Source organism: Pan troglodytes, chromosome 7 (assembly GCF_028858775.2).
Source record: "Pan troglodytes isolate AG18354 chromosome 7, NHGRI_mPanTro3-v2.0_pri, whole genome shotgun sequence".
Lineage (NCBI taxonomy): Eukaryota > Metazoa > Chordata > Mammalia > Primates > Hominidae > Pan > Pan troglodytes.
In genome coordinates this window covers 103922575-103939569 of record NC_072405.2, presented here as the reverse complement: position 1 = coordinate 103939569, position 16995 = coordinate 103922575, and the positions used below count along the sequence as shown (strand labels likewise).

At 37.5% G+C, this 16995-nt stretch overlaps 1 protein-coding gene across 9 annotated transcripts in view; it reads right to left on the bottom strand.

The window, feature by feature from the left end:
- Nucleotides 1-3139: 3139 nt before the first annotated feature.
- Nucleotides 3140-16995, bottom strand: part of CIBAR1 (CBY1 interacting BAR domain containing 1) — a 28728-nt gene continuing 14872 nt past the window's right edge. For 5 of the 9 annotated variants that reach the window (XM_054656882.2, XM_054656887.2, XM_054656884.2 and 2 more), the window contains 3 exons: nucleotides 12704-12817; nucleotides 4952-5071; nucleotides 3140-3276 (listed from right to left, as the gene is read on the bottom strand). In XM_054656882.2, coding sequence (XP_054512857.1) covers nucleotides 3184-3276; nucleotides 4952-5071; nucleotides 12704-12817 — 327 coding nt within the window. In that variant the 3' untranslated portion in view covers nucleotides 3140-3183. Of the gene's footprint in view, nucleotides 3277-4224; nucleotides 4342-4951; nucleotides 5072-12703; nucleotides 12818-16995 lie in introns of all 9 variants that reach the window. The other 4 variants (XM_054656888.2, XM_063817312.1, XR_010159628.1 and 1 more) reach the window with 3 other exon arrangements.

Sequence of the window (16995 nt, the reverse complement as noted above, 5' to 3'; positions counted from 1 at the left end):
GCACCTCAGTATGATTCTTTAAAGTATAAGCTTGTAAGTAGCCAGGATAATGTTAAATTGATTGTTTGGAATATCCAAACCAAGCACAATGAAGAAAGTAGAAATGATATTTTTAATTGAGCAAAGATTGTATAGATGGTTCATTTGGTCACCCATTTTGAATAATATACGGAAAGTTAAAAAATGCTTCTCAGATACAAAGGAATAAAGCTAAGATGAAGCTTAACGTGAGGGATTACTTACTGTGGAATTGCATTTCAAACTGGGCTGAGGTGGGATGGTGGTGGTAGATAAGAGGCCAGCTAGAGTAAACATAAGCTTTGTAGTTTTATTATTTTAAGAGTCAGAGTCTTGTTCTGCTGGCCAGGCTGGAGTGCAGTGGTCTGATAATGGTTCACTGCAGCTTCTAACTCCTGGGCTCAAGCTGTCTTCCTGCCTCAGCCTCCTGAGAGCTGGGACTACAGGTGTGTGCCACCTTGTCTGGCTAAATTTATTATTATTTGTAGAGACAGAGTCTCACTGTGTTGCCCAGGCTGTTCTCAAATTTCTGGCCTCAAGCAATCCTCACTCCTTGGTCTCCCAGAATGTGTTGGGATTACAGGTGTGAGCCACTGTGCCCAGCCTTGTATTTTGATTTTTAAATTAATTTATATGAATATTTCCTTTTACCCTATAATATATCAGGGCTTAATATTTTTAAACTTCATTATAAAAAGTTGATTACAGAAAGTGGTATCTTCTAGTTGGGAGCCATCTTTGCACATCTCTCTCCAACTCTGCCTTTAGTGATATGTCAATAACAAATTGGCCATGGCAGGAGTATTTTACACCATGGAAACTGATAAATGCAGCAAATCAAGGAATTCCCCTCCTGTTGTCCCCTCAGAAAGCCAGCTTCCCAGCACCTCATCAATTTCAAATATAAAAATAGAATAGTAAATTTTCATGTACACATCACTCAGCTTCAGTAATTGTCGTCTCATAGCCAGTTTTTCCTCTCCTATCCTCAAGGTATACCAGGTACACTGGAGGTGTATTCTCTAGCCTGATACCCAGTGGCATTTGTCTTAAAGCCAAACATTTTTGTCTAGAAATTATCTAAAAAAATGTAGATCATGTCTAGAAAGTCAATCCCACAACCAAGAGATAGGTAAAAATCATGTTAGGAGTGCATTTCTATTAATTTACTGAGATCACTGTTAAGAGCAGTGATTCTTGATCCATATATCACCTGTTAAGTAGTGACCTTGCTGCCTCTGTTTTTGCAGTAAATATTAGCTGTTGTTTATTGAGCTGTATTAGATACTATATGATGTATAATTATGTATGAATTAACTATCATTTAATTCTGATAATCCTAGTAAATGTACTACAGGTCGAGTATTCCTAATCTGGTAATCTGAAATTTCAAATGCTCCGAAAATCACAAACTTTTTGAGTGCCAACATGATGCTCAAAGAAAATGCTCATTGCAGCATTTAAGATTTCAGATTTTTGGGTTAGGAATGTTGAACTGGTATAATGCAAATACTCCAAAATCTGAAGAAATCCAAAGTCTTAAATACTTCTGGTCCCAAGCACTTCAGATAAAGGATACTCAATTTGTATTCCTATTTTGGAGATAAGAGATGGAGTTGGTTGGATTGGTTGCCTGTTTTTTGTTGTTGTTGTAGTGGAAACTAGGAATGGTTTTTCACATTTTTTAAGTGTACTTAAGTCTTACATGGTTACATAGTTACCTGTATAATAGTCTTGAATTTGCCTAAACCCACGAAGAATAACAGTATTTGCTATCTGGCCCTTTAAGAAGTTTGCCAACCTAGGCTGCTCTAAATAATGAAAATTTTACATTAATGAAAGTATTTTCATGGATAGTATTCCTTTTGTTCTTAGAATATTTCTTTGAGGTAGGCAGAATGTATGTTTTATTCCAGAATTACTGTTTTACGCAGTTTTAACTTTACAAACAAGGCAAATAATGCTCAAGAGAAGTTGCTATTTAGTAAGCAGCAAAATAATAACTCTGTTGTTTTCCCCCGAAGTACAACCAAATTTAAATACTGAGTGAGGAAGCAGTAAATATCCAATGATATCTTGAGTTTCTTAAGAATATCAATTTAGGGTTTTAAAATGTTTTAAATATTTTACAAAAAAGTACTGAAACAACTTTGTCACTTAGGACTATTCTCAGGAAGGAGTGCTTTGTTAAGAACAGAGCCATGATTGACAAAGTCAGCAGCTTTCTAGAAAGTCTTTATTTTTCTGTTATGAATAATTGCATTTTCTAATTATCCCAAATGATTTTATAAATTCCGTAACTTTTATATGCCTGCCTGGGATCCATGAAATAAAAGTATTCCTTACCAAAAGAGAAGCATCAGATACACTGAAAGGCTCAATGTTTTATATTTTCAGAAATAAAAGTGACTGTATACCCTTTTATTAACTATATGGTAGCTTGGTAAAATTTTTATAGAATTTTTAATGATCTGTGGTGTTCTATGATGAGGCAACATTCCACCAAATTAGCCTTCCAAAAGTTGCAGTATCATGTATAATTATGACAGCAGTTTTGTTTTAAAACCAGAGTCAGATTGAATGTAGCTTTTTTACAGCTGAAATTTATGCCTTATGTGTATTCATAAAACATTGATAACTTAGTGTCACATTATCTTTACTCTTTGATTATACTCTTCTTGAAAAGTAAATTTACTTATCAAATGATAAAGTTTTAGGGAAAGTTAAAAAAAGTTTTTTTTCTTAAGGCTTCATGGAATAGAATTCCATGAATCATAATGACTACGTAAGACCCTTTTCTGGTAATGAAAGCATGGAGTCTTAACCAAAAAGCTAAGCAGAATTGTTAGATCTTTTGGTTTCTGTCATAATGTACTATTGGAACTTCAAGTAGATATAGTACATTAATATGAAATACTTTGAAATACACCATCTTTAAAAAAAAAGGCACTTACACAAAAATCATGTAACACTAGGTAGGATGTTGAAATGACTGGTATGCAATATTTTTTAAAGCCTTCATTTTTGGTCAGCATAAGTTTAATTATTTTTCTGTTTCCAGTTGGACTTCACTTTGAGGCTTAACATACCAAAGTGAGTATAAAGTTCTACAATTTAGTCATTGTGGATTTCAAGTCATTTATGATGAAAATGGAAATGTGTAGTTTACTTAAGAAAATTTTCTTCTTCTGTAACATCTAACTCTTCATCCTCATCATCTTCTGCTTGTTGATCCTTTCTTAGTCGACAAGTGGATACCTGTTAAAAGTTAACACACTTTTTAAAATAAAAATACTAACTTAAAAAAATTTTACATTCTTGGTATATTTTTATGCTATTAAAGGGCACACAACAAATATTTCAAAAAAAGTCCATGTCATAATTTTTAGTAGTGAAAATTCCCTATGAATTTTAAGCTCAGAAGCCAGTTTTTTCATTCATCACATTTTTTTGAATAAAAATGTGTAATTAGCCATTTGATAGCCATCAATACTTCAAAAACATTAAAAGTATAGATTCTATATTATGAATATTAAAAATAAATTTTGGGTCACAAAAACAGCATTTGAGAATCATAAAATGGATGGCAAAAATAGAAGGATATTTCAGCTAGGCAGTGGGACAGAAATACTGATGTAAAAGTAGTGTGATTTAAATGGAATGAGTTGAGAATCTGAATTCACCAGTTTTAAGTTGCCTGACTGCCACCACGTGGGGCATATTGCTTAAAACTTCTCTTGAGGGTGATTATATCTAACCCAGGGGACATTTGGGAATGTCTAGAGACACTGTTGTTTGTCAGTATTGGGGCTGTGTGTTTATGTGTGCTACTGGCATGTTGTAGGTAGAGGCGGGGGATGCTAATATCTGCTTGATGTCGTCACAATATACAGGACAGTATTCCGTCCCCTTCTTCCTCCCTGGTGGGCCCAATTATTTGTCCCAAAGTCAGCAGTGCTGAGGTTGAGAAACCCTGGGATAATGCATTCTGAAGTGCTATACAAGTGTTAGCTAAGGTAACATTATTAGTTGTAGTCAAAACTTTATATGGACTATAAAAGTAAATTTATGGAATTTATGTTCAAGGCACTTAATGCCGGAATAATAAAAATATAATTGGGTTGGGGGAGAGATACATACATATAAAACAAAATAAATGCTTACAGAAGAATCAAATGAAAATAGAAAGTATGGTATCAAATTTACCTAAAAGTTGTATCTTGAAAATAAGTTTGTTGAATTTTATATTCTGAAGGCTAGATATGAAAAGGGCATAGCTCTCTAGATCAGGGTTTGGCAAGTTGCGGCCCAGCCAGCCTCCTGCTTTTGTAAATAGAATTTTATTAGAACACAGTCATACTGCTTTATGTGTTACTTACAGTTGTTATTTATAGTTGTTGGGGTAGAAACCATATGGCCCACAAAGCCTAAGAATGTTAGTCTCCACATCTTAAAGAAAAAGTTTGTCAGCCCCTGCTCTAGATACTGGGAAACTCAAGCTTTCTGGATATAGAAAAAAATGAAATGATTTGTGTTCAGTAAAAGCCCTTTTTTAGTATAATTTGGTATTTAACTTTATAATTTAATGAGATCCACTAAGTTTTGATAGTGAGATTTAAACCTAAGTTGGACTTCAGAATCTGCTCTTCATATTATAGCAGATAACACATCTGCATTAGCATTCTTTTGTCTTTTCCACTTCTGCTCTCAAGTGTTACGCTTTAGAGAGTAATATGTAATTACAGTATAAAAGATAATTGAGAAATAATAGAGCTGCACTTAATGCAATCTTCTGTCATTTTATAGAAGAGAAGAAATAGGTCCAGGGGAGGATAAGTTACCGAGGTGATATGACTGAGGGGAAACATTTTTAGAACTCAACAATTCCAAAGACAGCAGCTCAAATTCCTTTAGAGTACGGTTTCTTGCTCACCTGTCCTGTTCCAGATACACACTTAGCTGACAGTGATCTCTGAAGAGGTGACTTTGAATTTGCTCTTACAATATCTAAACGAGATGAATAATCTGGTGCATACAGAGAATTTCGGAAAACCTATTGTAATGATAAAATAGCATTATAAAGTAGATGCTAAACAAAATCAAGACAGTCAAATTAAGTTCCTTAGTTAAGATTTTTTTTTTAAAAAACAACTCCCCCCAAATGGACAAAATTCCAATTATTGTAAATGTAAAAGAAAAAACAACAAAAATAAGCTAGAAAGATGAAAGCTAAAAATTCTATTTGAACTATGTAAGATGATGACAGATATTAAACAGTAATTAGTCATGAAACAATCATCTAAATGCTTTTGCCAGGAGAACTGCAGAAGTTGAGACCCTCAAAGCATGCAAGCTAGTAGGGAGGCTGCGACTCATACCTTTGAATCTTTCTGTTCTGCATATTCTCAACTCTTACCAATTTAACTCTGCAGTACTGCTATGAAAATTACATAAGAGTAAACTGGAACCACTATAATTTATGGATTCCAACCTTACTAGGATCTGGAATGCCATGACTTGTCAGTTCTCTTTCCTTAAGGCACTATTTCCAAATGTTTACCACTCTTAAGCCTTTCTAGCTCCATCTTTTCTACCCTACCCCGGCCATTTCTCTATATAGACTAATAGGTAAGGTTATCAGATATGAATCTCTTGAACTTTACCCCTTTCCCTCAAGCTTTTCGCCCCTCCTTTTCCTTCTTTCTCTTCAAAAATACCATTCTGATTTATTTCCAATGTGCATTTTTCCTTTAACCAAAACTTCAAACCCAACCAACAAAAGCTTTTGTTGTCACAGGTTCCCTCTCCTAAAAAACAAGCTCAAGATCAGTCTCTTTTTTTTTTTTTTTTAAGTTATCTCAAGGTATAACTACTTAAAAAACTTTCTTGAATATTCGACTTCATCTCCATTTTCTTTTTAAAAAAATTTCTTTTCCATTTATTTATCAACAAACTACAGTTGAGCTTTTTCACCTCCCACTAAAATTGCTCTTCCTCACATCACCAAGGTCTTTTTTTCCTCTTCATCCTCACTGACCCCCTTCCTGAAACTTAAATGCTACTAAACTCTTTCATTGTCCTGGCTTCTCTATTTCTTTACATCTCCTTTTCTACTACTTATACCTAAAATATTTTTAAAGGGTTTCCTTTAGGCCACTTATTATATATAAAAACAATGCTGCTGCACACAGTGGCTCATGCCTATAATCCTAGCACTTTGGGAGGCCAAGGCAGGAGGATCACTTGAGCCTAGGAGTTTGAGATCAGCCTGGGCAACATGGCGAAACCCTATCTCTCCAAACAAAAAATCAGCCAGGGGTGGTGGTGCATGCTGGTAGTCCCAGCTACTTGGGAGGCTGACGCAGGAGAATCACTTGAGCCTGGGAGGCAGAGGTTGCAGTGAGCCAAGATCACGACACGCCACTGCACTCCATCCTGGGCAATAGAGTGAGACCCTGTCTCAAAAAAAAAGTTTCTCTGAAAGATCTTATCTACACTGTTAATGACTACCCTTCAACTAATCCCCTGACAAGCATACCCTGTGATAGCTGTATTCATGCTCCCAACTATCTCCTGCTCTAGACCAGCACTGTCCAGAAGAACTTTCTGAGATGATGGAAATGCTTGCTGTTCTGTACTGTACAGAAACGTAGCCACTGGCCATGTGTGGCTACTAAACACTTGAAATGTGGTTCACGTGGCTGAGGAGCTGAATTTTTAAATTGAACTTTAAATAGTTATATATGCCTAATGGCTACTTTACTGAACAGTGTAGCTCTAGATTAGCTATTACAATGAAAGACATTATCTTTTACCTAGAAGACCAAACTATAAGCCTGGGCATTCTCCCTAAATTTCTCACCTGACACTTTGGGAGGCCAACACAGGCGGATCGCTTGAGCCCCAGGAGTTCAAGACCAGCCTGGGCAACATGGCGAAACTCCATCTCTACAAAAAATATGAAAATTAGCCAGGCATAGTGGGATGTGCCTATAATTCCAGCTACTTGGGAGGCTGAGGTGGGAGGATCACCTAAGCTCAGAGGTCAAGGCTGCAGTGAGCTGTGAGTGTGCCACTGCACGCCAGCATGGGCAACAGGATGAGACCCTGTCTTAAAAAAAAATTTATATATATAAAACTTATACATTTCTCACCTGAGGCACTTCTCTTTTATTGACTCTACATACCCTTCACAGCTTACTTTTTATTTAAGGCCAAAATATGTTATTGCTCTCTTTAGACAGGGACCCACTGTCACTTAGGCTGAATTGCAGTAGTGCAGTCATAGCTCACTGTAGCCTCAAACTCCTGGGCTCAAGTGATTCTCCTGCTTCAGCCTCCTGAGTAGCTGGGACCACAGGGGTACTCTGGCTAATTTTTTCACTTTTTGTGCAGACAGTGTCTCGCTATGTTGCCCAGGCTGGTCTCAAACTCCTGGCCGCAAGCAATCCTCCTGCTTCAGCCTCCCGTAATGCTGAGATTACAAGTGTGAGCCACCACGCTTGGCCTCTTTCTCTATTCTAAAACTTTTTGTGGCTCTTGACTGTAAATGCAGAACCTAAGTTATACTATGCCTTTGCAATGCTGGTTCCTTAGCCTAGAATTACAACAAACTGTCCTTCAAGAATTACTTGTCCTTCAAGAACAATGTAAAACGCCATCTTTCTTCTGCATTCCCCTGTTGTCTGAGTAGCACCTACTGTTCATACCCTCAAGTACTGCTTTTTAACTCAGTGTTTTGTAATTGATTACATATCTGTCTCAATGAGTCTTAAGTTCTCTAGACCAACGGAGCCCTGTTTTATCTATGCATCTCCTCCCTGGCAAATAGAAGATGTTAATTAAATTCATTTTTGCCAAATGAATGATGTTAACAGTTAAGTTGCAAACATAGTTAACATCATTCATTTGGCAAAAGTGAATTTAATTAACATCTATGGGGAGGGGGGAAGGAGACCTAAATTAGGGGATGGCTACACATTCCTTTAAGAGAACTTCAGGACACGGAAGGAATCAAGGATAAAAGACAGGAGGTGAGACTTGTGTTTTAAAGTAATTCAGGGGTGCTAATTAGGTTAACAGGTTACCAAGGACCAAATTCAATTTTGGTGCCAGACATGGACCACTGACATCCTGGTATGACATAAAAATGCAATGACTTGGGCCGGGCACCGTGGCTCACGCCTGCAGTCCCAGCACTTTGGGAGGCCAAGGCGGGCGGATCATGAGGTCAGGAGATCGAGACCATCCTGGCTAACATGGTGAAACCCCATCTCTACTAAAAATACAAAAAATTAGCCAGGCGAGGTGGCGGGTGCCTGTAGTCCCAGCTAGTCAGGAGGCTGAAGCAGGAGAATGGTGTGAATCCGGGAGGTGGAGCTTGCAGTGAGCGGAGATAGCGCCACTGCACTCCAGCCTGGGTGACAGAGCGAGACTCCGTCTCAAAAAAATAAATAAATAAATAAAAAATAAATGCAATGACTCATTAACTGGTATTTGGAGGAGAAACATTTTTCTTAAAACATTAACTTTTCTAGCAAAGATGGAATTTAAAGTGGGAAATGGAAAACAGTATGTAACCCTTGGGATACAAGTCTATACCAGTTAAATATTTATTACAATTAACATTTTACTCCAATTTATTGGCAATAATGCATTTTCCAACATGGTCCAAGATCTCTTCTAAGAGCAGTTCTCAAGATCTGAATGTGCTCTGAAGTTAATACAGAGGTGACCTGACAATATTTTTTTGTGTGTGTGAGATAGAGTCTCACCCTGTCACCCAGGCTGGAGTGCAATTGGCACGCTCTCAGCTCACTGCAACCTCTGCCTCCCAGGTTCAAGCAATTCCTTCCATCTCAGCCTCTCGAGTAGCTGGGATTACAGGCACGTGCCACCATGCCTGGCTAATTTTTTATATCTTTAGTAGAGACAGAGTTTCATCATGTTGGCCAGGATGGTCTCGAACTCCTGACCTCATGAGTTCAGGAGTTTGGGAGGCCTGCCTCGGCCTCCCAAAGTGCTGGGATTACAGGCATGAGCCACCGCGCCCAGCTGACAGTACTTTTTATGTGAAGAACAATTAAGATGGTTTGTGATATAACTGGAGGTGCCTAACTACAAAACACTGGCTGCAGCTGGAATAAATCTCAGCGGTTCTTACAAAGCATGGACTATCTGGAAGAATAGCAAGTTATTTCTGTCTTTTTCTGCATGTTTTCTTTACTTCTTTCCAAGAAACCTGTATTTATAGGATCTTTCCTCTTGGTAGGTACCTGTTTGATATTATATCAGTTACATCAGTTAGTTACTTCCCCTGGTCCCACAGTTCTCTCCAGACTGTTCTCTCCACAATAATGGCATAATAATAGTTTATGCCCGTGGTTCATTGAACACATGCTCGTGCCCTATACTGTGCTGTTTTGTTTTTGTTTTTTTCCATGACATGCCATGATTCTCAACTGTGTTGTTTTAAATACACTGTTCTTTCTTCACAACAGTCCTGCCTCAGGACCTTGGTATATCTATCTATGCCCTCTACCTGAAAGTTTTTGCCAGGCATCCTCCCATGCATCCCTCAAGATTCTAAGAAATCACTCTGATTCTCCAGACTATTTGTAACCCTCCATCACACACAACACTTTTTTTTTTCTTTATAGGACTGGTCATATAAAAAAATCATTACACAGTTTTTAATGTCTGAATTCCCTGGTAGATTTAAAGTTACTGCTTTGACAACTTGGACTGTTTCTTAGAATGCTACATCCTTCACACTTAGAATGGTGCTTGGTGCATATGAGGTGCTCAATAAACAGTTGTTGAACTAACACTATATGAGGTAAGTACTACAGTATCTCCATTTTAGAAAGGAGGAAGCTGAAGAGCGAAGAAGTTAACTTGCTCAGTATTACTTCACTAGAAAGTAGGGGAGTTGATATTAAAAAAAAAAATCTACCACATATTCCTGAGACCTTTAGTTTTACATAGAGCTCTTCTCCCACAAACTACTTAGATGGCTGATTAAGAGTACTGGTAAAAAGTTATAAAGGAAGTGGTGCGACAAAAAAATATCTAGGACCTCTGGAATGAGGAGGAAAACCCTGGGGACTGAAGGGCTTGAAGGAACTTTAAGGTCAGTTAACAAATGGTATGTCAGAGGTATTATACAAAGAAGAATGAAAATACTTATAAAGTGGACTACAGTCTTGAAGGAGAATTGGGGGATCACTTTTGAAGCTGCCACTAAATGCAGTGTTATTTCTTGCAGGAAATGGTTAATGCCACTCATCAAGAACCATACTTCTGGAAGTCTAATGTAGAGAGGATTAAAGCATAATGGGCCTTGTAGTCAGACTTCCGGATCAGACTTCCAGCTCTGTTACTTACTATATGAGATCTCTGGGAAGTTTCTTAACCTCACTGTGCTTCAGTTTTCTCATCCACAGAAATCAGAAATAAGTACTTTTATCAAAGTTGTTGAGAGGATTAAAATGATATAGTTAAAATGCAAAGATCAGTAGCTGACTCAAAGTAATTATATAAACGTTTGCTATTTTATTATTTTATAAATGACAGATGAAAGCTTGATAATCAATTTTTTTTTTTTGGATGGAGTCTCACTCTGTTGCCAGGCTAGAGTGCAGTGGCACAATCTTGGCTCACTGCAAACTCTGACGCCCGGAGTCAAGCGATTCTTCTGCCTCAGCCTCCCGAGTAGCTGGGATTACAGGCGCGTGCCACCAAGCCTGGCTAATTTTTGTATTTTTAGTAGAGATGGGGTTTCACCATGTTGGCCAGGCTGGTCTCGAACTCCTGACCTCAGGTGATCCACCCGCCTTGGGCTCCCAAAGTGCTGGGATTGCAGGTGTGGGCCACTGCGCCTGGCCTTTATAATCAATTTTTAAAAGCAGGACATGAAAAGGAGTGAAAGTTAAGAAACCTTAGCTGTAGTGTTTGGAATTAACACTTGGGAAGTCATGATTGACAAATAGAGAAATATAAATATGTATATATAACTGATATAAAACAAATTAGATTTTGACATTAGAAACATATATACACATACTGTAATATGTACTTTCTTCATTCTCTTTAACCTATATTCTGGTTTTAAGTTTCCTGGAGCCCGTGGAGTAATGGGACAGGAAGGCTCAGAGGGTCTCTTTACTGATAGTTAAGATACAAAAAAAAACTAGGCCAGGCGCAGTGGCTCACGCCTGTGATCCCAGCACTTTGGGAGGCCAAGGCGGGCGGATTATGAGGTTGGGAGTTTGAGAGCAGCCTGGCCAACATGGTGAAACCCCATCTCTACTAAAAATAGAAAAATTAGCCGGGCATGGTGGCAGGCACCTGTAATCCCAGCTACTAGGTAGGCTGAGGCAGGAGAATCACTTGAACCCAGGAGGCGGAGGTTGCAGTGAGCCGAGATTGCACCACTGCACTCCAGACTGGGTGACAGAGCAAGACTCTGTCTTGGAAGGCGGGGGAAGATACAAAAAAAAAAAAAAATTCGGGGGAATCTTCAAATTTGTTAAGTGGTAGACACTTCCATATTTTATTAACACAGAACTCTTGTTATATGTGGGATTACATGGCTTTTTTCACTTCTATATTAGAGATGAGATGGGGAAAGTATGTCTTGAACAGTTTACTTCAGCATAAATACTTTCGTACCTTTATTTTTTCCGTTTGGAAGGTAAGAGGGTTGGATATTTACAGAATTGCTCATTGAGGACCAGTCTTTGATATTTACTTGCTCTAATGTTAGTTGGCCAATCAGAATTATTTGCATTTAACTAAAACCATCAGCATAAAGCAAGCTTACATAACCTACATTTATTTCATAGCTTAGTGATTACATTACACAGTCAGTCAGAATCCTGATTGTGCTATTTACTAGCTAAGTGGCCACAAATAAGTTATTTAAATCCTCTAAGCCTGCTTCTGTAGTTGTAAAATGAGAGTTATAGCAGCACCTACCACCTAAGATTTTGAGGTTTGAATGAGAAAATGCATGTAAAGCTTTGGGCATTGTGCATGATGTAAACACTCAAATGTTACTGAAGTCAATAAATGTTAACTATTTTTTAGCACACTTCAGTGGGCTTATATCACCAGTCAAAATGATACACAGTATTTTATTTAATGGCTTTATGTAAATTATATTTTACTAGCTATTAATAAATTAACTCTTGGAACTTTTGCCATGGTTAATTTGAAAAATTGAAAATAAATGGAAAATCATAAAAGTTCATCTATTTTGGATTACACATAATAACCACTATAGTGTTCAAAGTTAAGATACTAATCATGGCTGGGCACGGTGGTTCATGCCTGTAATCCCAGCACTTTGGGAGGCCGAGGTGGGCGCATCACTTGAGATCAGGAGTTCAAGACCAGCCTGGCTAACATGGTAAAACTGCATCTCTACTAAAAATACAAAAATTAGCTGGGCATGGTGGCGGGCACCTGTAATCCAAGCTAGTTGGGAGGCTGAGGCAGAAGAATTGCTTAAACCCACGAGACAGAAGTTGCAGTGAGCTGAGATCACACTACTGCACTCCAACCTGGGCAACAGAGTGAGACTCTGTCTCAAAAAAAAAAAGATATTAATCACATACTAATGTTCTCTTTTAAATATTTCCACATTAACAGAAGAACTGAGCTTAGATAGACATAGTCCTACCTCTAAATCTTCATCTTCGTCAATGTTTTGTATATTCTGGTAGGCAGCAGTGTAGACCTCTAAAGCTTTGCCGTGAAATAACATTTCGATTGTGATAAATTCAGAAAATATAGTCTAAAAAAAACCAAAGAATTGAATTTAAACAATGATTTAAATTTCTTTATGAATATAGTAACTTTATTCCTCACTATAGTCTTGGTATTTTATAAAATACAGAAGTATCTGTTTTTCTATAGGGTAAATAAAGTACAAAAGATAACTGAAAAACAGTTGTGAAGACCTTTTGCTGCCAAACCTTCAAATTATACAAAGTATTTCCTTTATCACCATTCACTTCCCTCTTATTTTTTATTTTAGTTAGTTCTCTTTATACCTAGTAATTGACATTTATAATAACATAAGATCTGACTAAAATGTATGCTACTATATACTTTTAATATCATATGCTTATTAAGTATTAGAGCAGTTCAGTTATGAAGCTGGTGTTTTAGCAATTCCAACTGATGTTTAAACAGGAGAACGTTTTTTAAACAGGAATTATGTTCCACACTGTATGCTACTCGTATTCTCTAAACATAAAGGAGTTACTTGGTAGTAATGACACTCCTGCCACTGATGATAACACCATATATTTGCATAGAGCGTTCCAGTTTACAAATATTGACTTGCCCAGTGTTGCTCACAGGTCAGACTCTTTAGACACAGATCTGATTCTAAGGCTACAAGGTTATAGCTCATTTAAGGTTTTTTTGCTGTTGCCCACTGAACTGTGCTGTTCTTGCCGGAATCAATCATTTCCTTCACAGATAAACCGTGCAGGTAACCTCTATAAGCATGATGGAAACCTATGACAAGGAAGTCATGAACAAAGAGTATGAGTGAAGATGTGCATGTTGATCTAAGCAGGGGGTGAGGTAATCAGTAGGTATGGAAAAGATGGAAACCAGGCAAGTTTTTAATAAATATGATCTTATCATTTTGTTAATTATAACAAAATAAGCAATGTAGAGAGAACTGGGCTGAATAAGAACAAGGCAGAAAATACTCAAGCATGGATTATATTAGTAGGCAGTAGTCAAATACACATTTCCCTTCATCCCTGCTCTCCTAAGATAACCCAGAAAGGAGTGGTCGTATACTTTGGAGGATAGCCATATAGATAATTATCAGTGGCCTGTGATTCTTTCCTCCAGCCCCATTCTTCCTAGATGATTGGAAAAACACTTAAGGGAGCGTTAAGAGGCTCTGACTGCTACTCAGTGATATACGTCAGTCTGAGAGGACAGGGCCTAGGTAAAAAAGACTTGTAACGATGATTCACAATGACCCTTACTGTCACTTCATGTAAGTTATAGAGGGCTCAGGTATACCAGGCTGGCAACTGACTGATAAACGGCATTATGCTAAAATACAATTTTGGATTTCATATTAAAGTATCTCTAGATACCCAGGAGTACCTTAGAGGAGGAATGGCTTCTGACCAGGGCTGGGACCTACTCTTAGTTGTTAGTGTCCTTATGATAGTTGCAAACCAGAAAGGAGTCAGGTTTTCTTGAGTGTGGAAACTCCCAGAGGGAAAACTGAACTAAGAGTCGATGACAAGCCAATACACCCATTTTTAATGCTCAAGAAGTAAACTAGCCAGGCACAATGGCATGTGCCTATAATCCCAGCTACTTGGCAGGCTGAGGGAGGAGGTTCCCTTGGGTCCAGGTGTCCCAGACCAGCTTGGGCAACATTTGGAGACTTCTGTCTCAACAAGAACAACAAAGTCAACTAGCTAAATTGGATGTAATGACTAACAGTAAAGCGTCCATCTTGTTTGATTAACAAAAGAGATCTTTAACGAAAAGGTTTTAAGAACATTTTCGCAAAGAGGAAATGACAGCTCTCCAGCGTATAGGATATTCAATAAAGGATATAAGAGAACTGTTTATCCATTTGAAAATTAAAGTTATATATCCATGTCATACCACATGCAAAACACAGCTGCCGGCTAAATATTTAATGTTTAAAATATTTTAAAAATCAAGAAAATATAAGCAAGTATTTATATAACCTAGGGGATGAAAACCTTTCTAAGCATGACACCAAGGAAGAAACCAAAGATAAGAAGATGGATTTGGCAATAAAAAGAAAACTTAGAGGTGGCAAAAACACTAAGCAGTAAAATGAGAAAATACATTTGCAACGTACTTTCTCTTTAATTTGAAGGGCTAATTTTCTCAATATAAAGAATTTTTAGAAATTAGTAAGAAATTCCAACATCCAACAGAAATATAGGTTAAGGAAAAATATAATTTACTAAAGGAATGTATCGCTAAATACATTTAAAAAGCTCAGCAGTAATAACACAAATGATACTGATTTTTTACCTATTGTCTTATTAAAAATACTGCAACTTATGGTGTCAACATTGTCATATTAAAAAAAACAAAAACAAAAAAACACAGGCCAGGTGCAGTGGCTCATGCCTGTAATCCTGGCACTTTGGGAGGCCGAGGCAGGTGGATCACCTGAGGTCAGGAGTTCTAGACTACCCTGGCCAACATGGTGAAACCCTGTTTCTACTAAAAATACAAAAATTAGCTGGGCATGGTGGTGCACGCCTGTAATGCCAGCTACTTGGGTGGCTGAGGCAGGAGAATCACTTGAATCCGGGAGGCAGAGGTTGCAGTAACCCAAGATCATGCCACCATACTACAGACTGTGTGACAGAGCGAGACTCCGTCTCAAAACAACAACAAAAAAACAAACTCACCATTGTACCTGTGCTTATGCAAGGTTTAGCAGGAATGTAAATTGGTTTAACCTTTGTGGACAGAAGTTTTATATATATTAAAATTAAAAGTATGCTCTGAAGGAGGAACTCCACTCCTAGTAATTTATCTCAAGAGAATAACTGGGCCAGCACAAAGGCTGCTGTTTAACAATGTGTAATGATGCAGTGACAGCTGCAATTGCAAAAATAACCTAGACATTCACCAATGAGGACTGGTTAAATGAACTAGTATAACCATACTGCAGAATATCATAAAGATAACAAAAATGATATGGATCTGTTTCTTGGCATAAATATATCCATAAGTTTTAAGAAGAGATGCTATATATACAGTGGTCCCATTAATGTATAACTGTTAGGACTAAAAATAGTACCTTCCTCATAATGATGTTTTGAGGAATTAATGAGTTTATTCATGCAAAATGCTTAGAATGGTACCTGGCACACAGTCAATGTTTAAGAAATGTTTGTTATTGTTATTACTATGTCTCTGTATATATGCATAGGAAAAATCTGGAAGGATAAAATAAAAAATGATGAATATTTTTGGGTGGTGAGACTAAATTTTTGTCTAATCTTATGGATAAGTTTTATGATTTATATTTATAATAAAAATAAAGCTATAAAAAATTAATTATGATGTTTCTTGCTCATGTCAGCTACTTCACTACATACTGAGTTCCCATCCCCATTTGTTACAGGAGCAACTCCTGGTTAAGTACCTTTTTTGTAACTGTGAAATTCCCTTGACATTCATCATATACTGATGACTTTTCCTAATACATGGAAACGAACAGGATTGTGATTTTTCTCTCATTTTGTACACTAAGTTCTATGCCAGCCGATTTCAGAGAGACACTCTGCAAAGTTCCTATGAAAAGTCTGTCAAAAATGTATTACCTTGCTGTTTAATACCAATACCAAAATTCAAATGGACTTATCAATTAAACTCACCTCAAACACAGTAATGCACTCACAGTTATGAGCAGTGCTCACTACTGCCAATCATTTCTGCTTCCAGAATGGTTAAAGGAGCCACAAACTCTGCCCTTATCAGAAGCAGTAGCCTGATAACAGGTAAGAATAGGAATGTTCCGTTTCTCCCCAAATTAAGAGTGGTATCAATAATCTGACTTTTCCAAGCATTTATCTCACAGAAATGTTTATGAGACATGCTAAGATCAACATGGTAATATCTGACTATTGTTTTTATTAGAAATAAGGGGGCCAGCCAGGCACAGTAGCTTACACCTGTAATCTCAGCACCTGGGGAGGTTGAGGTGGGGGGATTGCTTGAGCCCAGGAGTTTGAGACAAGCCTGGGCAACACAGGGAGACACCAGCTCTATTAAAAAAAAAAAAAGTAAGGGGGCTATAATGTAACCCTTATTGACTGATCTTTGAGGCTACTGTTGTGAGATTTCTACATCCCTCTTTATTATAAAAGATCCCAAATGCGGCTTTACTTGGAAAGGAAGCAATTTGACAGTGATGAGGAATGATGTGCAGAA